Consider the following 25,211-nt stretch of genomic DNA (forward strand, 5'->3'; position numbering starts at 1 on the left):
TCACACACCGCAAGAACATAACATCTCTCTGACGTGGCACATGGGTACTCAGACAATGGATGACAATATGTCTGATGGGAATTAATGCCCTACAAATATCCTTATGTTTTAGGCGTTATTGCAGATAAATAGTAATCTACTGGAATAGCCAAAATTATTTGTGAGACGATGTTATGATGTTTAGCACAGTTTTGTTTCCTTCTGTCTTGCCTCAGACTTTTGGATGTGAAGGGTTGCAAAGCACCACTGGGTCAGTTAAAATACGGAGTTCTACTGCTATAAGAAAACTGCTTTGTGCAGTGTCATCAAACATATATCAACACAAACTTTCTTCTTCCCGGAGTATGGGAGAAAAGAAATACTTTGCTTTGTTTGGCAGATACTTTGCAGCTGTTAAACAATAACCCATCACTATCAGGCTATCACGGAAAAGTTATCTTTGCCCTATTAGCAGAAGAGGGAATCAACTGTGGCAGAAGATTAATGCGACAAGCTGAACTGCAGGTATATGGGAACATACATAGAGTGCCATTTGTCAATGGTATCAAAATCCCTACAGCCAGCCCTGGGGGTACCCTTCAGGACTTGGTAATAAAGGAGAGAGAAAGAGAAGTAAATTCAAGCCAATGGGAAAATACCTACCAGAAGCAACTTCTAGGAAAGAAAAAGTCTTTCTTTTATCAAGGGACTTTTAGGTGTGCATACTAGAACTGAAGCTTCACACATCCTAAACTCCAAGGCAATTCTTTGCTAAATTGTCCCTGCAGATCAAAAGTAAAAATCAGGTGCTCAGTGATGCACTAAAGACACACATTTTCCTTCCACACATGGCCTTGTTCAAACCAAAACTTAGTCTCTTTTCTTAGGCCTACCCAATACATGCACGTTAGTAGCCCAAGCAGAGAGGATAGTGGCCTAACTACCAATTGTACAACCAGTATCTCAGCTCCCCAAAACCACAGGGCTCCAGCTCTGATCCCATCTATACCTACTCAGCCCTTTGGCCTTCTGCAGCAGCTGTATTAGCATCACTTGGCTGACAAGGAAGGCTTGCTTTTAGCAGTAAGATTGTGGCTACAGGTATTCCAATGACTAAGGCACAAGTGTGTTTTTTGAGAGACAGTTTCAGTTCTCATCTCTGCTACAGCCTTTTTTTTTCTTTAATCTTGGATAAATCCTTAATTTCCATAATTATTTCTAAAATAGCCTTGCTAAACTGGATATCTGATTGTTCTGGTTTCCAGAGGCCTCACAGGAACAAGCACCTCTCAGGGGCCAATAATTCACCTCACCTGTTGAAGATGTGCTACATTCACGCTGCTTAGAAACCCCCTTTGTCCGAGGCCCAGTGGTGTCAGAAGGACTCCAAGGAGCCTATAAGAAACAGCATTAGGCAGACGAGGGAACCAAGCCCTCACTGTGGGGGCAGGTAGGGTAGCTTGATAGCTGGAGATCTAAATACAGCCTTGTAGGCTGCTGTAAGCTATATGTGCAGCCTGGATTTGCCCCTAAAGGTACCAGCAGTCACCCCAGAGGTGACCCCTAGATCAAACAGTATAGCCAAAAAGGTACTTCTGTTTTGAGGCTGCTGTGATCAATCCCATACATAGCAGGGTCACTCCCACCAATATGTTTCAGGTCACCATCAACAGAATGAGGCTTACAAATTTCACAGATGTCTTCTGACACCTAAAAATAAAACAGGCATATGGTATTCAGATTCTGTAATAACAGAGGTTACCAAGTACTTCATCTAGACTATAAAAGCCAAAAGTGCACCTATTGTCTATGGGCATACGGCACTTACTTTAACTGTGGAGCTCTTGCCCAAAGCCTCCCCACAGTACATGTCTTGCTGGTTGTTGCATCTGCAGAGGTGGCTGCATTGCTGTTGTTTTCCTTCCCATGCGCTGGATCCAGAGTACTTATAGGTTTGTATTTACTAGAAAAATATTAGCCAAATAAAAGAAGCATTCATGTTTTACTGTGAAAATAACCATTTACTTGGAATAACAGGACACAAAACTAGCTCGTTTAGAATTAATCATATCTCATCTTTCATGCTACGGCAAAAATCAAATATTCTTCAAATACACTGCATGTTACCCAAGTAAGAAGTAGTCCTCTAAATAGCACATGATGTCCCTGAGAAACCACACAAAAGTACCACTGATTGATCACTTTAAAAGGGGTAGTCCGCAGAGAAAGCATGTAAACCAAGGGCACAGTTTCAGTAGAATAAAATGTGTGATGTTAGACCTCCATTGTTCTTCCTACTCTGCTTTGCTTCACTTCCAGGCATTCTACACAACACATCCTGCTTATTCGGATGAGCCTTGAAGGGTCTGGAAGAGTTATTTTGGGATACTGTCCCAGACTTTTGGGATACTGACGTGAAACACAACTCCCTTCATGCATTGGATTGTTTGTCTGCTCTCTTTTCGAGTCCTAACTACTCAGACTAATATTAGTGGAGTTATCCTGTGCCCTGATTTTAATGAAACACTTCCTTTTCCCATTCAATATATCATTTTCTGATGCACTGCACAATACTGTATCCAGTTGTGTTGTGGGAGACATATCTGAAGTCCCTGGTCACTGGTGGAGATAGCCTGCAGTAGGAGATAATGGCAGATGATGCCTTTCAGCAAAGGTCCTCAGTCCAGCCCCACAGCCTCTCTCCTACCCCGTCATCAGGAGCACCATGTACAGCCAGATGTGTTTAGCACATGCTGGCCCAGAGCAGGAAAGCCCCTGCAACTCTGCAGTAAAGTACTAGTCCCGTGGCAGAGAACTGGGAGACAGGAGCCAACAGTACAAGACAAATGTGATGGACTAGCCAAGCCATCTTTCTTTTAGAAAACACCAGCAGTATCTTCCTAGATGTCCAAAATATCTTCTTTTTGTCACATAAGCCAATTGGGAAATACCTTTGTTTGCTCAAGGTTATTGCTATAGGAAGTGACATTTTCTGTACATCTTTCAGGAGCAAACAAGACAGCAATATGCACTCAGTTATCTGAACTGAGATGCACTCAATTCCTTGAACGTTCTTCTATTGTATGAGGAGAAAGACTGAACAGCTCTGATGCTATTAGTCCAACTTAGAGTAAGGTTAATAACACTTAGTGAGCATTAGCAATAAACTCATCCCATAACACTGTGTTACAGGAAAAATATAATCTATTTTGAGAAATAGGAGTGTATGTTATCAGAAGGTGTCAGAAAAAAAGCAAACCAGTTCCTCTTAGAAAAAGAGCAATAGAAATATGAGAATGTCTTACTCGCTCTAGCTGAAGACAGTTTTGTACTCATTAAAAAGTTCTGGTGTCACAATTTTAAATTATAGACACATGGTTTCACAGAATCATAATTTCTTACTGTCTTCTGCTGTAAGTTATTGCTGAGTTATATGCTATACCTTAATAATGCACACTATAGAGAGTCAAATAATTGCTTTCCTTTTCCTAGACATTCTCTTACTTCTACAATTTTAAGTATTATTAATGTGAAGGTTATTTCTGAGAGATGCTTTTTTTTAGTATTCAGCTTATCCAAGTTCACTTCTAAACTTCCTTAGGTGATAGAAAAAGCTGTGGCATGAAAAAACTTCTCTGGCACAGCAAGGAAATTAGACAACCAGCTACATCCAGAAATAAAGCAGCAGTAAAGATGCAGAACATATTAATAAAATTCTCTATCATATGCTGCTGCCACACAAGTGATCCGAAAGTTGTGTATCTTATAAGTAAATAACTTAGAAAGGTCATATTTGTTAATGGCATCAAAGGTGAAGGACAGCTAAACAGTTCAATGCTTGGGAAATGACGTGTGTATCATGGAAGGGAAGGTTAAATGAGTCACAGCTCGGCTGCGAGACTGGGGGCTGTTGGTGGTGGGCACATCACTCCTGTCAATATGGGATGCTCCATTTGACATTGGGTTAACAACTGTGTCTCCTTGGTGAAAGAAGTTAAAGAAGTAAACAGCAAGAGTCAGAAAACTAGAGGAGTTGCTCTCTCTTGTCAGCCTAGGCACTGAGAGAGAAAGCAGGAAAAAGACTGTGTGGCCGCAATTAGATACAGTCACATAATCAGAAATTATCCTCACATTACAAACCCATTAAGGGAGGTAAATGAAGGTAGGGCAGGTTGGAGGTTGTTACCTTTGCTTGCTTTCTGCCATCTGGTTTTTCAGTGTTATTTGCATTATTTTGCTATAAATAGTTTCTGTATGTATGTATACATATGGAACTAAGAGTATAATACCATTTAGTGTTTAATAATTCATTTCTTCTTCTAAAGGAAAATGGGTAGAAGCTACGGTGCTCTGCAAGACATATATTTTCTAATTCATGAGGGCTGAAAAACATCAAATTACTGTTTGCAATAGTCTAGGGCATTAACTCTTCCTCCCTCCACATATACATTACAATGAATACACTAAATTTCTCCTCCAGCAAATTTGTTTGCAGTAACTTCTAACATAACTGTCTGCAATTACTGTCTGATACTGAGCTATAGCAAGATTGATTGGTTTAATTAGAGTTGGTGAACTGTTTCTAGACAGGCATTTTATTTGAAAAAATACAGTCACTTTTTTTTTTACTCACCAAGTATCTACAGCATGAACCCGTTTTGTTTTAAATGCTGATTATTTGAAATTAGGCAGCAGATGGCATATATTGCAGCATACTAAAGAATAACTAACCCTTTAATCTTGCTGCTGGCAGTTTCAGCTACCGATTTTCAGCGTGGACAGCTATCCAAGGCACCTACTTTCATTAATCCTCCATCACCCAGGAAACTTTCAGACCTGCTAAGAAGAGCCTCACACACTCTTTTGATGGGAACACCCTCCCACAGGACTAATCAGGTCACTCCTTTCAAACCGGCTTGTGAACACAGTTTTGCTGCCAGCAATGTTGGGGGGGCGGGGGGAAGGAATATGGGAAAGAAAAGGTGGCTCGTTTGCTTCGCTGAAGACCAGGCTTTGCTGGGTTAGTAGCAGCTCCTGAAGCTGCTCTGCCTCGGTGGTTCAGCTGGACACTTCTGCTGGAACCTAGCCAGGTTTCTTCTGCTCGACCTCGTTGAAGGAACTTCTCTATCCCCACTGGCTCTACAGACATGGAAATGAATTCAGAGTTTTAAGTCTGGTTTTGCAGCAGCACTTACCAAGCTGGAGGAGACCTTCACAACAGACTAGTAAATAAACAGACAAGCTGCACACACAGCACTGTGTTGTATCCTAAAGCACCCTCAGTGTAGTTCTACCAGCAGCTGATATTCTGAGCTATTAAAATATTGACATTGATTAGGGGCTTTTGTTGAAACGCGTCTCTCTTCAGTCTCAAGCAAAGGCCGTGTCTCATATTCTGCTTGCTGCTATGTGCAGCTTGCAGTGCTGTTTGCCAAGCGTGTCTCAGAAAGACTAATGATGTTTACAGTGTTTCATACACATTTGGACACAATATTTTCATGATAATCACATCTAGAATTCAGACCACCCCATTAGATGGCCTTCTCTGAGCAGAAAAATAAATATCTACGAGTGATAATGATTGGTAAAGCAATCTAGAGCTTCATGAATTGTTAATTTCTCTACATCTTTTAAAATTGCAGTTGTAATTTATATAATTACACTTATGCAATTGCAATTTCTAGTATCTATAACAGAATCTCAAAATATTTCACAGAAGGTCTCTTGTGATGGAACCTGGATCATTGCTGCAGAACTCCATGCAAGGAGAGTTGATTCGTATCAATTTTTGACCTATGTGAACTGACAAGCTAGAAACATATTGTGTGCACCGCCACTGTATGCATGCTCTTACTGGGAAGGTTATGGGAGCTGTATCATGCCTCTCCCTCCTGCCCAGTTCTCCTAAACATTATCACTGACCAGTATAGTAGGTGTTCGCTGAATTAGAGGGTGCAGCAATACTGTCGTAGCCTCCTTGTCCAATCCCAGTTCTTTTGCACACCTTCATATAAATCACAACACACAGGCTGTCACCGCAGCGACTCTGCCAGCTTAGGTTAGATGCTACTAGTATAACACATGATAATGCCACAGGGCAAGCCAGGTCCCTGGCTACATATGCATCAACAAAACCATCACCAGAACTGCCTATCTCAGCAGTGAAACCACCAACAGGTTATATATGGAGTATACCATTAGAGTTAATGCACCTGAAAGAGAAATGAAGGGAAATTGCACTTAAACAGCAAAATGAAGGGACAAGAAATGGGATTCAGTAATGGCCAGATGAAGCTGAAACTCCCTGACCCATTCCAACCATTAAACTGCTTCGCTCTCCTTGATGATCTGTATTAGGGAAAAACACTGAAGCATTAGACAGCTCCCAACACGACCTGCTTTGCTAGAGGGTCCTTGTTGAGAGGTCAACCGACCTGCTTGCTCACCCATCTCATTTGGATTGAAGGAGGATTGAAGGGCAAGACAAAGAAACTTTCCTGAAAGGTAAGAGTTAAAGTACAGAGGCAGTTGTTGGGGATGGGTATAAGCATATTGGGGAAGTACAACATTCATCATTTTCTTTAAGATTAGATGAAAACTTTTACTCCTCCTTATCTTGGCTATTGCAATCCCTTTTTGGTTACAATCTATTTTGGTTGCTTTAATTGTTCTGGAGGACTTGACCTAGTAGCCAGGCAATAAATACCTGCACTCCATCTCTGTCCTCTAAAAAACATCTGTATTGCCCCTTTTAACTCTCTCTCCACTTCCTGAGAAACTTCTGGCATCATTACTTCGACCCACAAATGGAGAGAAGAGCTCTGTTAAAACACAGAAATTAAAATTCAAAGCAGAAACTTGTGATTCAAAGCAAGGTGTGCTATCTCACAGAGACTCACTTACCGACCCTAGTCCTTTCAAAGGCATGATAGTGCTTTTACCTACCCCATACTGTCCAGTAAACACTTACCTAAGACTTGTGAATGTCAAGAGATCCTCAATATGCCCATTTCTTTCCACTGATGCAGCAGTCAATGTGATACTGCTCTGTGCCAACAAGGATTGTGCTGAAATTCAAACAACTGGTGCAAGATGTCTTGAGTGAACTCCAAGTAACTGAGGATATTATTGCCTTCCCAAGGGTGAAGTGACAATGCTGTCAACTCCTCAGAAAATGAGGAATACGTATCACTCATCAGCAACATTTGAGCTGCTTCAGGGACAACATCAGTGTACCACAAACGAACCTCAGTGGAAAGCCTATCTTTTATAAGAGATGTGCATCTAAGGCCTCACGAGATGGGACAGAAGGAGGTAGAAAGACTGAGTGCATAAGCACACATGAGAGAGGAGGCGGGGGATTGAGAACTACTAAGGATATACACCAGCTCACATGGTAACGGGAAAGAATTCATGTTCTTCCTGCAGAAACACATTCAGAAATGCTGTTGCCAAGAGAGAGGGGTAGAAAGGTCTGTCAACAGCTGAAGAAGCTCTTAAGGATATTTAAGGTTTTGTGGTAACCTAAACTGTTTTGCATGACTTTTACTAAGTGCATATTTTGTATGAGGCAAATACTTTGAATTGTTCAGTTTAAATATTTCAAAGTATTGTCTCCCTATTCACAGATAAAAGATGAATAAAGCACACTGCCAAATGCAATGTTAGTAATCTTCTTAAATCTCAGCATCCTGCTTTTTAAGTATTCTGTAATCGTAGGCAGATTGCCTTCAAGCAGTGTGCACCCAGGGCTAAAGTTCACATTACAGAATCACAGAATCGTTTATGCTGGAAGGGACCTCCTGAGATCACCTAGTCCAACACCCCAGCTCAAACAGAGTCAGCTACAGCAAGTTGCCCAGGACTGTGTTCACTCAGGTTTTTAGTATCTCCAGAGATGGAGACTCCACAGCCTCTCTGGTCAACCTGTGCCATGACCACCCTCACAATTTAAAAAAAATGTTCTCTTACATTCAAATGAATTTCATGTGTTTTAATTTGCATCCATTGCCTCTTGTCCTGTCACTGGGCACCACCGAGAAGAGTCTGGTACTCTCATCTTCATTCCCTCCCATCAGGTATTTATATATGGCATTGCAACAAGGGAGCGGGGACCCAACAGGCCTTAGAGATTTTAGTTATCATACAAGAAACACCACCTTCAGGGCTGAGAAAGGCACACTGCTGAACTAGAGTACAGTTTTTCCTTAGGCCACTCTCCTGAAACCTGGACAACTGTGTTTAGGTCTCTGCTCTGTCTCAGGTGAAGCAGAAGACATGTGAACGTCTGCCACATCTAACCCGAGATCTAGCAGATAGAAAAGCCCTTTCCTTGGGCTCTTCCACCCTGCATTCTCTGGCTCTTTCTGGTGAGGGATGCTATGTGATCTGAACACATGCTACACTGGTGGATTTAGCCGGGGGACCCCTGGCCTGTAGCTTCTAGCAGAATTTAGAATCAAGACATCCACCCAAATGTTTCACTTTGCCAAGGCCTGTGTGATTCTGCCAGTTCGCTGTCAGAGTTGCAGATGTCCATGGGATTTTTAACAACAGAAATTTAAGATAGCAAAGCAGTATCAATGACAGTGGTGCATATATGTTGAAGTCATGAACCTAAATGCCAAATTATCCCTGTTGTTAGCCTATTCCTTAGTCAATACAGTTGCTTTAATCTTGCTTACCTTTTTTATCTCAGCCGTAAATAATGCATAGCCCATTTAAGAAAACTGGACCAGATCCTCAGGTGACAGCAAACAGCTTTGCTTAAGTCAGTTGAACGGGAACATATTTTGCACCCTTGCAGGACATTATGCTCAGTTATAGGAAAACCCTGGGGCTGAACGTAATCCATCCCATTTTTGAAGTTCTTTTGGCAGAAGCACAGATTCCCCAAACACAGTGCAATATCACAAAAACACTTCTTACAAAGTACTGTTTTCCATTAACTTCCTGCTCCAAGGGACAGTCTCCTTCAGACTCATCTCTAACTACAGGGACTGCAAGATGTGAGCATGGAGGATTACAAGGCTACAGAGGCAGTCTCCAACACCATGGATCCTTTATCTTTAACGAGGCTAGTCTGGATTTACACTTCTGTGAGGGTGCAGAGAATGAATCGTATATCTTGGATATTAGCGGAAGAATTCTTGCTGCCTTGTCCTTTTGTGTACTACATTTTTAATACATATTACCTTTGTTGCTTGGTTACTCTCAAACCTTCCAGTGCAGTTTTTAAAAATACATTTATTGCCTTGCCCATGCAGTTGCTACTCAAAAAGAAGCAATCAAGGAAGCAGTGCTTGGCAGCACAGGGCTGGATGCTGGCTGTTTTAAATACCATGGAGAACTCACTGACCTGCTCATCACTCCCCAAGCCCTTAGCTACCATATCTCCTATGTAAGAACAGTCTCATGGCAGAGCTGACTCTGTCCTGTCTAAAGCTGCCCCAGAATTATTCCGAAGTGTGTCTGATGGGGAAAGTCCACTTATGCCTTCAGAATTGCCCGTGTTTACATGGATAGATACATAAAGCATGGAGTAGGAGCTCTGAAACTAAACTACATACGTTAGTCACAATACAACACTAACTGACTTTCCCTTCCTTTTCCACTATATGCTGCTGAAAAGTTGTCCAAATAGAAACAGATGTGCAAATACATGCAAATGATTCCAAAAATAATAATGTGTGCAAAACTCAGACCTCCAAGATAGACACGAAATATGGATTTACTTAGGGTGAAATTGCTCTCAACAAGCATTTTCACTTGGTCTGCGAGATGGAGGATAGTGGTAGCTATTTGACTGACTGACTCTCAAGAGAATCAAGTGTGCTCAGAAGATGCTCTGGACCAGCATCCTGGCTAGTTTTCACATCCATACGGTGTTGTACAGATTGCAAGCCGTGATCTGAACACTGATCCAGTACTTTTGGATGATCCAGAAGTACTGGATTCTGTTTTAAGAGAATTGGAAACTTTTACAGGTGACTTAGAGATCAAGTCTTGGAATTGGAGATGAAAGCTGTTGCGTAGACATAGCTATCACCTCATCTCTGCAGCTGAAGGGAAATAAGAGAGGTCTCTTGGGCTGGTGAAGACGCTTACCTTTAACACACAAAGTGCAAGCTAAAAAGCAAAAGGATTGATGTTCTGTGAGAAACATTTGAGAGTAAAAAATTGAAGCTTAGGCTTCTATATTGTGTACTTAGTCTTGGCTCAAGTGGGAGTGATCATGGAGAGCAATAAACAGAAGTCTTAGAGAGCAATTCGGCCTGGAAGAAAAGTTCCATGAGGTAAAAAATAAAAAAAAATCACAACATGGGCTGGAACTAAAAAAGGGACTATGAAAGGATGAAAGCTACATCATTTTTCTATTAAGTCAGAAAGCGATGCACATTTTATGCTCAGGAGTTTTGAAACCAGCCATGCCCAGATCCTCGGTGGCACAAACAGCATTTTCTTCACTACTATGTTCTTCTAGTTTGCATTCATTAAAGACAGTGAATGTACAGAACTCTCTCATTTATAACTCATGGCACGTGCACACCCAGGACTCCTCTACCTTATATGCTTTGTCAACGTAAATCAAAAGCATCCCCTCTGAAGAGCGTGTTCATAAGTTTAACACCTTGGGCAGTCAAACTCCTTCCTGCTGTGTGGACGAACAGCAACCACTAAACCTGCACATACTCAGACTTAGGGTTGGTACGACTATTTTTTATGATGTTTAGCACCTCTGACTCAGGCAAGCAGGATCTAATTCCCTGCCTAGTCACAAATCTCATCTGTGGCCTTGGCAAGACGGTCGTCCTCAAATATGGCTGTTATCCCACCCGGGCCAGCCTGCTCGCAGCTGGATAACTCCTCTCCTGCACTCCAGAGCCTGGCACAGACACTCCTCGTGGGCTCCCATTGCTGCTACATGATGAAGAGCCTCCCTTGGTGGGAGCTGCAGCTCCAGCATGGATCCACAGACGTGACAGTCATCCAAGAATGCAGCAGAGGAGAGTGACTGATGAGCGATTTGTGTTGGGTACAGCTGCAGCCGGGTGAGACGGGATGAACTGGAGAGCTACAGCTCTGCTCTGAGCTGCAAGTGAAGACACAGGTCACCAAGTGACACGAGCTTTGTTCAGCAGGTGCCAAAAATCACTACTGACATCCATCCCCTCCTCCCTAGCTCTCTCACAGAAGTCTACCATCTCTTTCTTCTGTTTGCTGAGTCCTTGAGTAGAGACCAGACCGTGATGGCCTGCCCAAGGACCAGCTTTCCCAGTCTCTGTCAGCCCACCAGAAGCTACATGTTCTTCTCTAGTTGACCAGACACATCAAAGGAAGCCACGGCTGGCTGCCTGGGACCATAAACCAGATTGTACCTAGAAGACACCATCCAAGATAGTTGTGCAAGAATAGCAAAGTTATTCTACCTTGAAAAGCACAGCTAGAAACCCTTCACCAAAGAAGTTCCTGGATAAAGATGATGCTTAACTCCACCCATGTGTTAGGGAATCTGCTTCTCAGTGGCTGAGGAAATGCACTTGCCTTGCTAGGAGCTGGGTGCAGTCATGCTCGACAGCTTTGCAAGTGCCCGCTCAAGGCCAGCAGGATGCTGAGTCCAGCTGGTGTGGTCCAGGCTCTGGTGCGGGGGGCTGCTGAAGAGGCTTGAGCTGCTTTGGAGCTCGATTAGAAATGTCAGAGCGGAGGCTGTGTGCAAACCTGAGAAAGCCAAGAAGTCTGACAGTATTTCAAAGACCACTGCTATGGTTGTCCAAAGCAGCTTTGCTTTTGTGTAAAGAGTAAGGCAAGCTCTGGTGCTTGTGTAGGACTGTGTAGGGAGAACACCATTACACAGGATTTCTCTGAACGGCTGCAATGCTTTGAATTCTCACATTCTCTTATCCATGCCAAAACTAAGTCAGTGATCAGTGCAGTAAGAAGATCCATAATAGTATGAAAAGTTCACTGCCATACTAATACTTTATTTATAATAATAATACTGAAAAATATTACTTTATTACTGAGTTTTATTATTATTTAGCTTAAGGGAAGCTGAGGCACAAAGACATGAAGAACTAAATTCTTCAAGCTCCTCAGGCCCACTGTCACTGTTGAGTGAAAGACTCTGCCCTATGACTGATGTTTCAGAGCATCATAAAAGGCTTGGTGAGAGTGTGCACACACACACACGTGCACAAGGGAAAGGAACCTTTTCCACAAGCTGTCTGAACTTAGGGGGGCACATGGGAACGTCTGACATAGGCAGAGCTGCAGCCCAGCTAGGTTTGTCTTTCTTGGCATGGCTGTATGATCAAGAAACAGTTGCTGAGCAGCCTCTCCTGGTAGAAATGAATTACTGCTTTTCCAGAAGAATTAGGGTTCCAAGTGTTTAATTCCAGCTACAGTCACTGCAACAAAGTTTTTCTCTATCACTTTACCGTGCTGCCAGTGAAATTCTGAATGGATTTACAAATACACTCTAGCAAATCATCTGTTAAGCTGAATGACAGTTAAGATCCAAGAGTAAAATCTTTTCATAAAATCAGGTATCTGAGAAGATGAAATTCCCATTGCTTTAAATGTTTCATGACCCACATGTGTCCCACTCCACACATTTCTGTGAATTTTAGCTATTTGTATAGAATTTGAAACCCCTTTTCAAGCAAACACTTAAGGACAGTCTCTGTTATTACAAAAAACACATAAGCATGTGTATTACTAACTTCAATTGACTTCTGTTTAATTGTTCTGCTGAATCTATTAATCATGCCAAGATGTCCACAGTCAAGCCTTGTGGACACTTAAAAGTTCGATTTTTTAACCATGTAGAAATAATTATAGCATATAAAATGCACTTTCTAAGTTACATATGGTGTAGGTAAAGCAAGTTAAGGCCAGCTCTGTACATATTTTAATGTTACTGAGTCTTTGCCAGTCTCCACACTATCCTCTGAGCTATTGACAGGATCTGACATTTCAACCAATTAAACTAGTATCACAATTGGCATAAAAACTGCACTGATATCATCTCACTGAGACAGTACAGTATTATTTATCCCAGCAGAAATGGAGATGCAGGCTTAATAGAAAGCATTGTTTCAAGATGCTGACTATCAAGGTTTTTTCTACTAAATTAATGTTGAAAAAAAAAAAAAAGAGATCAAATCTTGCAGCATTTTTGTCAAGGCCAATTCACATACTGAAACACACGGTAGTTGATTTAGCAAACCTCACAATTAGAGACAGCGAGAAAATGAGAGCTCTTCTATTACTTAAAAAGAGAAGAAGAAAAGGAAGAAAATTGAGATTTCTTACTTGCGTTTTGGTTAGCAGAGAACACACCTTTCAGAGTGAGTTTGATAAGCAAATATCAAACTGTAGTTCCAAAAGCAGTAATAAGTCATATCTTACTATGACAGATAACAACAGTTACAAGTGCTCATGGGCAGTCTGCTTACGAGTTGGTGAATTCTCTTTAATTTCTCCCAGAGAGCAAAAGAAGAGGTAAAGGTAAACGCTCTTTGCTGGGGCCACAGTTTCCCATATATTTCTTTCAGGGACTCTGATGGTTTGTCCTGCCCCAGCCAGACTTCTCCTCCACCCATTTCTCCTGCAGCTGAGTCAGGACAGCTGGATCTGTAGATGTGTGATGAAGTGAATCAGGAAAGCGATCCAGATTAGAAACCAGCAAACCATTAATTATCCAGTTCCTGTTCTAATTCACCACTTACGCACAAAACCAGATATCCTGGCACATCTTAGGAGGCAGAGCAGGACACAGACAAAGTAGCTGTTGGGAAGAGGGGTGAAGGACAGCTTAAGCCACTCCATGACCAAAATGTAAATACATACAAAAGAAGACATTATAATTTCATAGGAAGTACATAGACATAAGGAGTTCTTTATCCCAGGTAAATCCATGACTTCTGGTTGTTTATCAGAGATTATATTTTTCTGGAGGTAATAATTTTTTCATCAATTCCAAGAATTTCAATATCTCATTAAGATTATTAAAAGGTTTTTGCAGAAAAGAAGAACATTTGATTCTAGCAGAACAGCATCCCAACAAAAATATAGTATTTGTCAACCTGCTTCATAAAAAACAAAACAAAACAAAAAAAACCCAAAACATCCTTTGTTCAATTGCTGAGTAAATTGAACTACATTTTCCAAATTAAGAACTGAAAAAACATCCAGAGAAAGCACAAACTTGCTGTAATGTTGTCTTTTTAGGGCAGGTGTTTCTGTGCAGGACTCAACTTTGACAGCAAGGCCATACCAGATGGTTCTTTGTCTAGACTGAAAGCTGGTAAGCAGGAGAAATATTTCTTCATCCCATTTCCACCATCTTCTCTCCTTGACTGAGTGTCCTCTGCTGGGAACTGAATTTACTAAGGAAAATCATGTCCTGAACTGTCCAAATGACACAAAAGCTTTTTAGTAGCATCACACCATCAAGTGGGAGCCATGCAGCTAAAATGAATCTTGTTGATGCATTCCATTAACAGACAGAATAATGTCTCCTACAGTTAACATGGCACTACACTGTCATGATTCAAGTTATTTGACTTTAACACAACTTTTAAATTTTCAAATACTCTTAATGCAATTTTCAGATTCTCTCCATTCTAAACAATGCATTTAACTCTTTTTAACATGGCAATACAAAGCAATTATCACTAGTCTATGAGAAGCCACGTAGATATATATGTATTTTCTAAATAAGCCTTTAATCATTTTCTCTGTTGAGAAAAGCAGCAAAGGTATTGTCGGTAGTTAATGTGGCCTTGGTTACATTAAGATGCATCACTTCACTTGTGTGTGGCTTGGAAAACAGCACTGCTTAATTTGCTGTGACTTTCCCTGGTCTCTGTGAACGACTATGGCTAATATTAAGACACTTAATTTTCTTCTGTAGCAGCCACTTTCTTGTTAGTATTTCCTGACAGTATGATCAATTTCTTCTGAAGGCTTAATCCCAGCATTTCATGATAAACAGCTATAAACTTCCCATCTGAAAATGAGAAAACTTGGGGAAATTACTGCTAAGCCTCATAAAACATTTCCTTTAATCATTGCAGAAAGCACAATGTCTATTGCTCTTTCACATACATCTTGACTTCCTAGAATGTTACTATCATAGTCACAATTACAATCCATGGAAGGATGTAAATGTGTCCAGCTAAAAGCACATATGGTAACACCTAAAATTGCCCTTAGCATCAACCAAAGATCTTGATGGCGATTATCCAGCACCTTCTGTGTCCTGTGCTTATGTGCTGTCCTCTGCACAGATAGTTTCTATCCCACAATTAATACATGGGATGAAGTTTGATTTACAGAAGACAATAATAGTTGCCAGTTTTTACGTAAACAAGAGCTATTCTGAAAATACATTTCAAACATTTTTGAAACATAGCGACAGCTGATATTTCTGAAAACACTTTGTAGAGAAATTCAGGATTTCGAAATGTCTGAGGAATATAAATTCTTGCTGCTTGGAACCTAACACAGTGGACTTGATCTTAAACAGAAAAGCAATCTGAAGAAGAAGACAGCTTTCAGCAAAGCAAACACTCAGTCATGTGGAAGTTCCCCTGGAGACTAAGAAAACTCTGTCAAAACACTCCCAGCTCTTTGCCTTACTCTAAACAGGTCCTTCAACTTTCAAACAGTAAAGAACCTGAAGGAGTCTTCTCTTTCAGTTCTCCTCAAACTCTCTCTTTACCCTTGCTATAAACAGGCAGGGACAGAGGTTCTTTTTTTCAGTTCTGCTATATGGTTCTAGAGGTTTTTTCAGCAGCTGAGAACACAGGAGAAGGTATACCAGCAGCCTGTCACCTGCCTCCCATGGGCAGCTGTGCAAAATCAGGGTCCCAGCACCACAGCGTGCTGCAGCAGGCAGGGTGGTTGTTTTCCTGTGCAAAGCAGCAGTCGTACAAAATGCAGAAGAACAGATTTTATATTTTTTAAACCAGAACAGTGCAAAACCAGGAGAAAATGTTTCTTCAATTGGTATTTTACAGTAAAACCAAGGCATACCGAACTGCTGTTTTGCTTAGCTTTCTCTGACAGTTTAGACCTTCCCTGACTCGCATCACAAATTGGCTGAAAAGGTACCTCCTTAGAAAAGGGGGTGACACCAGTATGTTACAGATAGGAAGCTGTGTGCTTATCAGTCCCTGCACCTGATGGCCCTGGCCCAGGACCCACTGTGGGGAGCGGTCAGGGCTGGTTCCCCACAACACAGGGACGTTCAGAAAGGCCCCATTTTCCTACCAACAGAGAAACAAGTATCTTCGTCCTTCCTCAGGAGGGCTGGATGCTTACACCCGTAGCTTCCTCCTCAGCTCTGCAGTCTCTGTTCAGGCAGATGAACTCACTTTACTGTCCTTTCCCTCTATTAACGTCATTGCACAGATGAGTTTTGCAAAAGCAACAGCTATTAGGAGCAATTACTCAGCAACACAAAGAGGGCTCCAGTGGACCTGTTTGGATAGCTACTCCTAAAATGTGTAGTGAAAAAAAAACCCACCCCATACATTTTTCAATTCTTCAATGTTAATCTGAAAAATCTCCTTTTTCTTTATTCTGTTTGCATGGCAAGTTTAAATTCAAGTGCCTGGGGGCACTGGTGTTAATCAAGTAATTCAGACAGAAGAGCATTTACCAGCAAAGCTCAGGGGTGGCAGAAATAAAAATACTGCTCATCTTTATTTATCATCCTTACTGGCCTTTTCTGCATCTTCACAACTATGTTAAAAACTATTCTTGGGGCTTCAGGCTTAATAGGAAACAGCATCAGTAAAAATTCAGGCCGAGGACAAGAAGGAAAGATGGTTATGACGAAAATTGCATTTGAAATCCTTCTCTCCTAACGTCAGTGTGCATCTTTGCATTAAACAATATGAGAGGCTTAGGGCAATGATGTAGAGGCATTAATGGTTAATGTAGTGGGACGTGCTCCTTTGTAATTGCCTCCTGTCATTTCCGCAGTGTCCATGGGATATTGCGAAGAGACGGGGCCCAGTTTACAATCCCATGTCAACAGATCTTCTCAAACTTGAAGGTCATTTTACTTTTTGAACAAATTGTCAAATTCCATTGTATTAACAAATTTACCTGGAGGGGCATCACCTCTCATCGGGAAAAGGAAAAAGGGAGCTACATGGTATTAAGTTACAGCTCTTGGGAAAGAAGAACAGTAAAAATAGAAAGCCGTGCCCTGGGACAATACTTTCGGCTGGTGAGAACGAAACTCAGCTATCAAGTAAGAGGGTCTGCCTCCAATGGAACTGCTATAATTGCTCCCCCCTCATTTACATCTGCTGAGTTTGGCCTGTTAACTGTTCTGAGGAAAGTAAGCACTCAGGGGCAGAAGAGACATGGAAAAGAACAAAAAGAGCAAACACCATTACAACGAGGTACTGAACAGCTCTGAAAGGCCAAGGGAAAATGAACTCAAGAGCATCACTGAAAGCCTCATGCTTAAAATAAATACTTCTAGTGCTCTAAAAGACACTTCTGGCACCAAGTACATAGGGACAGGCCATGACGATGGTGAAGCATTTTATTTTATTAATTCCAGGAAACATTTCAGATCTGTTAAACATCACTGAAGAGATAAATGATACCAGGAATTGTATTTCCTAAAAACTTTTATCTGTATAAAGAACCTGTTTATACAATCGAGCACTACTATTTCTATCCTCTCCTGTTGTACTTTGCTTTTCTATTACCTTCCCATGCACGGTACCAAGTGTTTGCGCACACGTCTGTCACACACACATATACCCACACGTATCTATCATTGACAGGTCCACGCGCCATCTGGCTTTCCATCAGCTGCAATGGATCCAGATCTGTAAAATATTGATCATATCAAAACATAAACCTAGCAATACCAATTCCATCGCCTTTTTATAAATTCTCACAGCACACCCTGTAGTGTTTCTTCCTTTTATCACCCTCTTCAGCACACCACGCCCGCACCTCTTCTCTCTTGACCTACTACTCAGCCAAGAACTGCCAGTGTTACAATGAACAACTCAGTGTTGTCAAACTCCAACTGAAAACTCCTTTCATTTACAAATATCCATAAGCCTCCCTTAGACTGTGTTGTACATGCAGCAGGAAGCATTTTCAAACTGAACAGACAGAAGAGATGAAAGGAAGAAAGGAAAGAAGTGCTGTGAGATTCATGGAGTTGCTGAAGCCACCATCAACTCTTCAGTACCAAACAACTGCCAAGTGTTAAAAGTCCAAGGTGAAATTTAGAGCTTTCTTATTGAGACAACTGAGAGCTGCTGAGGACTGTTACTCATTGTACGTTTGTGCCTGTGAGCTACAATGCACCATGCCCCATTTCATTGGGTTTTGTGCTGAGGCACAGGTAGTCCACATCCTCAAAACTGCAGTAACTTTTCTTCCTGCTTACAGGGGTACACACCTCTTCTCCTCCCTTGAGGCTTCCACTCTTGGCCTGCAAGAGCCAAATTTGACACTCATGCTCCTGGTGCAGAATGAAATCTGCAACAGGGCAAATAATTAGGTACACAAATGACAGCCTGGGCACAAAATTACACTACATATAACCATCTCACAAATCCTCATGACAAACACCTAAGGAACTTGAACTGTTTCCTTGCCTGTGGGACTGTAAATACTTCATTGTTGCCCTTCAGTAAATTCTGCTTTCATCTAATCACTCTGCTTCAGAACAAAATAGCTTTGAAACCTATTTATCTGCCACAAAAAAGGCAGCTTTATGCAGTCTTTTATCATCTATGAAAATATCAGATGGCTTAAAACACTATTTGCTAGAAGTATGGATTGGCCGAACAAAACATCACTTAATATCACATTTGCAAGGTTATTAACAAAAAAATCACCAACAGGAAAGAAGAAAAAAAAAAAAAAAAAGAAGGAAAAAAGGAACACTTCAGCCTGGGTCATCCTCAATTAGGAAGTAGTTCAAGAACATCAGCTAATGTTGCTCCGGGTTGGTATGTCATACTGGTGGCTTCCCATAAATTCTCAGTTAGCTGGAGTGTCATAGGCTGTGGAGTCTTAGTCTCCTCTGCTCTTGGGACTAACCTGGAGACATCAGCAGTATCCTTGGTATGCCCTGGTATCGCAAAGAAATAGATCTTCTTTGACACTTTCCTTGGGTTGTGATTCCAGCTTGTGCCATCCTGCATCATCTCTCTAGGGCTCATCTGAGCAAAATGAAGCCTGGTATTCTGGCCATCCACGTACTAGTTTTGCAGATACAAGCTTGAATTATGGCAGACTTAAAATTCAGAGAACCACAAACACACACGTGTAGTTTTTATGTAGCTGTTTTCTTGCAAGTGACAGATGAGCCTCAAAAATCCAGGGAAGCACAGACTGCAAATCAGAGGAGTTTGTAATTTTACCACTTTTGATCTACAAAATAAAGCATTTGGTACAAATGAAAGATTCCTCTAACTTTTCATACTTTCCTGGGATGATCAAGGACTAATTCCAAGTTGTTCCCTATTTATCCTCTGTGGTCCAGAGGAAATGTGGTTCTATTTGTTCAAATATCCTTGATCACTTTCATGAGCAATGTTTAGAAAAGCTGAGAAGAAACTTGTCCACCTTGCTTGCAAAGAAAAAAGTGCCTCTCTCTCTGCTTATACAGAACTTCCGTAAATAAAGAAAAAAAATTAAGAGCTTTTAAATAAAAATACTGAAGTTGAATGTTAATTCACATGAGGTCTTGCTTAAAAAAAGGGGAAGAGCTGCACAGGGTGGGAGTCAGCTTCCTCTGAAATGAAGGGCTACTGTTTGACAGAATAGGTATCCAGGCATTATACAGTGACTTTTTTTTTTCCCTAAGCTATAAGAATATTACAGAACACAATAGAAAATTATTTACACCTGTCATGTGTGTCTTATTATTCAGGTATCTGGCACTGCCACCAGTATTTATTACTACCCAGTACTCAGCCTTCTAAGATCTCTTTTCAGATGCTTGTAACTAAATGCCTGTGAAGTGGGCATCATAAAAGCATCCTGAAAGGAATTAATTATAATTGATTATAAGCTTTAAAATCTCCAGTGAATGTGGAGGTAAGAAAGACATAGTAACTAAACGTGGCAACAGGCCTATGGGAGACACAGCATGTCATCAAACAGTTAACAAGTGCTTTGTTGATGCAGAAGTGGGTTAAGTTATATCAGCCAGGTTAATTTTCTTCCTAGCTTTTGACCTCTGTACAATTTTAAAGCTTTCTTTTTTTTTTTCCCAGTATAAAACTTTTTAAATTTTCGAGGTACAGCTGTATAGCCAGGTATGTAAAAAGCTTTAACAGTTAACTCTGTTATTTTCAGAGATTGTTTTCTATATTAGTTATATTCATAGGTAGAGAAAACCAACTCAAGGAACAAATTAAGATATTTATTTATGTGTTGTTACAAATTTGTGTTTTTTCCATTCAACATAATTAACAGGACAACCTATTTGCACTCAGGCTTTTCAGCATTTTAATAAGCTAAAATATACACTTTTGGTGCCATATAAATTATGGTCAAAAATAATTCTCAAAGACATACTGAGGGGACAAGAACTTTAAGCAAAATAACTCAAGTTGAAATAGTGAATTCCCTTCAACAGTGGTTTCTATTTCATGAGACTATATTCTTTACACTAGCAAACCATGTACAAACTATACCACAAAACTACTATAAATGCAAAAATGTAAAAAATATACACAAACATATACACAAATTGCTGTGTTTCTGTCTGAGCTACCTTATTATTAAGAAATCCAGTACAAATGCATGATTTGTATTTATGTACTTAATTGGTAGTATCTAATTTTTTAATTGTAAACAAGATTCAGCACGTAGAGCAACTTAAAACAGTTGTCAAAAGCTTAAAATCATGAGGCCTGGAGACTGAGAGAACTATGCATGCTATGGGTCCAAACTGACAAACACCAACACCTTTTCTGACAATGCTTATATTGCTGTGAGATTTAGGATATTTAAAAGATTTAGAAGTATTTAACTACTCTAAACAAATTCTTGGATTTCACTGTTTTACAAAATGCATACACTTCAATATTTAAAGTAAAATCAGTATCACATTTGCAGGTATATGGATCATGTTCAGCAAGAGTGTCTTGTTCATAACCATTTAACAGCTTTTTGGTTTATTAAGAAACCTTTCTTGGCAACTCAATTAAGCAACTGTAAAGGAAAGCAAGCAATGCATGTTCACAATCAACCACTTGATGAGAAAATAAGAACAGACACATCCCTTAAGCTCATATGAACTCACTGGTGACTGACCTAACGCTTATCATTAGGCCAGTACGGATAGGGCACACTGCATTGCTAAAAAGCTGCGGTATTTAGGAACTGTCAACAGATATTGGAAAGAAAATGGAAGCTGCCTTTGCATGGATGTGATGATTTGTTGCTCTCAGTCACTGCTAAAATTCTTATGAAGCATCGTTTTTGTTTTGTTTTGAAAAGATGGCTGTCTTTTTTCAGGTACTTCCCAGGCACTCAGCAATGTATTACTTGAAATGCCAGGATGCTTAAGAAAAGCCAGGATGACAGTTCTGTCTATCAGGACAGTATTGGACTAAGTAATAGTAGTAGCAGTTGTAGCGTTAGTCAGTTCAACATTAGAGAATTTGAACATTAAACATGGACTGTGCCAGTTTACACTCACTACACATATGAAGAGTGCTAGTATCTATAGCAACTGATTTCAGTGGAAAATTCAAGTACAACAGTGTTTTTGCACATCTTGTGCTAGCGGAGAATACAGTAAAATGTATCCATAGGCTTCCATTTCCAGGAAATATGTCCAGAGTCAAATCTCATTTTGTGTATTTCTTTAAGTGCCTGAAAACTCTTACAGTATTGAGCAGAGCATTTGATGGATCCCTTCTCATACACGATATATACTTTTTGATTTAAAACACAAGCTGCTCCATACAAGACGCATTTTGAAAACAAGGTCCTAATGCAAAGACTAGTTTGGTGAGTTTTGTGGATTTTGGGTTTTTTTAAACATTTCAAACACTGCAAGATCATGTTACAACTGAAAACCAATGCAGAATATACATCCAAAAATTAAGAAACTGCTTGTAAAAATAAAATATTGGAAAAAAAATTCAAATCAATTTCACCAGAGGCTCAATAAAGTGCAAGCAGTAAATGCAAGGGTTTACATAGTGAAAAGTGAAGTTTAATAAATTTGTACAATCTGTATTGCTGACAATGAGAGACACTCTATAAAAACGTTTTACCTTGACAGCATGCCCTCATATAAAAATATATTCTAATTGCTTTGCAGTACAATCAGATCATGACAGAACTGAAAATGAAATGAACACTGGAATGCCACTGCTCCTTTTCAGCAATGTCAAAAAGGAAGAAAATATGTAGATTTATACTATTACAGTATACTCCAATTAACTGGATGAACTGGACCAGCCGAAATTACACAGTATGGTAACTGCAAATTAAAATGATGCATTGCTACTTACTTATCCTGCTCCGGCAGGGGGATTGGACTAGATGATCTTTCGAGGTCCCTTCCAATCCCTAACATTCTGTGTCTGTGTACTTGCATCAACTCATCACCACTTCTTGAGAAGGCATTCAGGAGGTGCCAAATTGCAGACGTGGAACTCATTCCTGTGCAAAATGCTCAAGCTTTGAGCTCTCACTAAAGCAGAGCTCTCTAATTACTGGACAGAGTATGAACTGCAGCAAGTATTTTTATTGCTGCAGGGAAATATTTCATGTCATTAAATCTGCAAGTGTTCTTCCTCTCAAAAGCATCTCCTGCTTACAGCAAGTTGTTTAACTGAAATAACCAGGTCTTCAAAGCATACCACAACTTAGATGATTCCAGTGAATGAAAACAACACTTTGTAACATCACCTGTCACCCAATGCAAGAATTTGTTTGTAACTGGAGTTTTGTTTTATGAAAAATAATAAAGCAGACCACAGACGCCTTCCCAGCAGAGGGGATATTTTCAAATCATTTACCCTCCAGCTAGATTCTTTGGTGTTCATGAATAGCTAGTATAATATCAGGATGAACAAGCAATAACTATTTTCCTTCATACACTCCTATCTGTTCTGTAAGGCCCATCAGCAAAGTCTTTGCTAGCAGCAGGTATTAAATAAAAGAGAGGGAAACTACTTCCTTATCACCCTTAGAGACTGAAGTGTGATCAAAAGCATCTGATCGCCCTCTTTCAGTGGAGACTTCCCATGTAGCATATTTGCAGGATTTTCACTTATGACAAGCACTAGACCACAACAAACTTACATTATGGCTAGTCATCCAAAGCGTTAAGTTGTTGAAATTCAAAATGAGTCTTTTTCTATTCAGAATAGTCCTTACTTTTTAATCCTCCAGTTTTTGCTAATACAAGGAAAAAAAAGTTTATTCCTGCACAGCTAGTGCTGAGCCTTTTAACTGCCCAGAAATGGCACAATGTCAGTTGCTTAATAAAGCTCTGTGAAGACCCTGGTCACCTATTAAACTGTAAATAATGTCAGTACCAACTTTGATTTCTGAAGTTTTGTTGTATTTTTTTTTTTCCTTAAAATCCTTTCACCCATCCCCAGTTCAAATTAAATGACCCCAAATACTCACTGTCAAATAACTGACGACGCACAATTTAAATTGTGAGAGCAGCAACTTTGCAACAATATGAACTTCAAATAAAAACAGATTATTCAAATAAAGTCTGTATAGAATTTTAACTATGATATTATGAAATAATTTGTTTTTACTTTACTTAGGATTTCTCATTCTTACAAAGAACTCTTGGCCACAATATTTAACTGCTGTTTTCCTGAAGAATAGTTATTTTTAGCACTGTAATTAGTGAAACAGAGACAAAAGTGTTTTTACACATAATGAGTAGTTTAAACAAATTTAAGACACTTTTCTGTAGGATCATCATCAAATGATGCTCTTTTCAATAATTTGTGTAAGCTTCTAAACCACATAAAGGATAATGCACATTACATTTTATTCACACTATAAAAAAGCACAATATACAGGCCACATCCTTTAAAGTGCAACACAACAGAACATTTCTGCAACATTCAGGTTCTTCAAATACCTACAAAAGTAGGTATTTAATATTTAGAAAAAAATCCTGTTCATAGGTGTATCAACACTGAATCTAAATTCTGAATGGTTATCAAGCTTGCCCTTGCTCTAAGTGCCACGCTAAAAGCAATGCTTATGACCACTAAACGGTATTATCTTATCTGCTTCTGTATTACACAGCCTCCATGTCTCACGTCCCAAATGAAAGCTTTTACCCTTTAGCCTGTGAAGAGCATCTGCAGAGCCCTTTATTGAAGACAGTTCTTTGACTATGCTCATAAAACATCTTTAAAATATACTTAGTTTCACCATATAGGCTACTGCTTCAGATGTTAAATCTACCAAGAAAAAAATCTGGTAAATGGAATAGAGCAAGCACGTCTGAGTTGGCAGCGCATGCTTCGCGACATTTTGGCACTATCTCCCAAATGCATTGGTAACACACAGTATAAGCAAGTACCAATTTGCTTTTCACTTCATAAATATTTTTGGTTGGATGTTTTGCTAATAATAGTTGAAAACCACATTTGTTCCTGAGATGAGCATGACAAAAAGTGAGCTCCATCTAAAGCTGCCAGTGGGACAATCTTCTGCATTTCCAGCCTTGCTACCTGCCTGCTGAGCCAAATTCACCATCTCAATCCTCCCCAAGGCGCCACTTCTGAGACTCTTCTTGACGCACATCTGGCCTGATCTGGTTTCTCATCCCACCTAGAACATTTGAGGTTGCCTCTGTTGCAACAATGAAAGGCTTCACCACAGTTGGTGGAATTTGGCGGAGGACTCCTCCCACTGCTCCAGTTACTCCTCTGTTTTCATGCTCACGAGCAGCAGTCTCATAGATGGTTTGGGCTGTGTCCGTAATCCCCTTTGAAAAATTAACAGGAATTAGTTACATTGAAAAAGAAAAAGCAACCTCTCCTAATTTTAAGGGAAACTTAAACTGCTCAGCATTTGTCTTGTCATTTGTATTATAACTGTAGTACAACTATACTGAAAGAAATATTATTTAGTTCTTCTAATGAGGCTTAAAATAACACTACTATGAACTTACATGAAATATTTTCATCTGTAACTTCTGGTGGTCCTTTTTGTGCATAAGGGAAGAA

The 25,211-nt window shown here is 40.1% G+C and overlaps 1 protein-coding gene across 2 annotated transcripts in view; it reads right to left on the bottom strand.

Moving 5' to 3' along the window:
* Nucleotides 1-20,383: 20,383 nt before the first annotated feature.
* ATG2B (autophagy related 2B) overlaps nt 20,384-25,211 on the bottom strand; it is a 55,652-nt gene continuing 50,824 nt past the window's right edge. For both annotated transcript variants that reach the window (XM_068400179.1, XM_068400178.1), the window contains exon 42: nt 20,384-24,970. In XM_068400179.1, coding sequence (XP_068256280.1) covers nt 24,740-24,970 — 231 coding nt within the window. In that variant the 3' untranslated portion in view covers nt 20,384-24,739. The remainder of the gene's footprint in view (nt 24,971-25,211) is intronic.

This window comes from Nyctibius grandis, chromosome 4 (assembly GCF_013368605.1).
Source record: "Nyctibius grandis isolate bNycGra1 chromosome 4, bNycGra1.pri, whole genome shotgun sequence".
Lineage (NCBI taxonomy): Eukaryota > Metazoa > Chordata > Aves > Nyctibiiformes > Nyctibiidae > Nyctibius > Nyctibius grandis.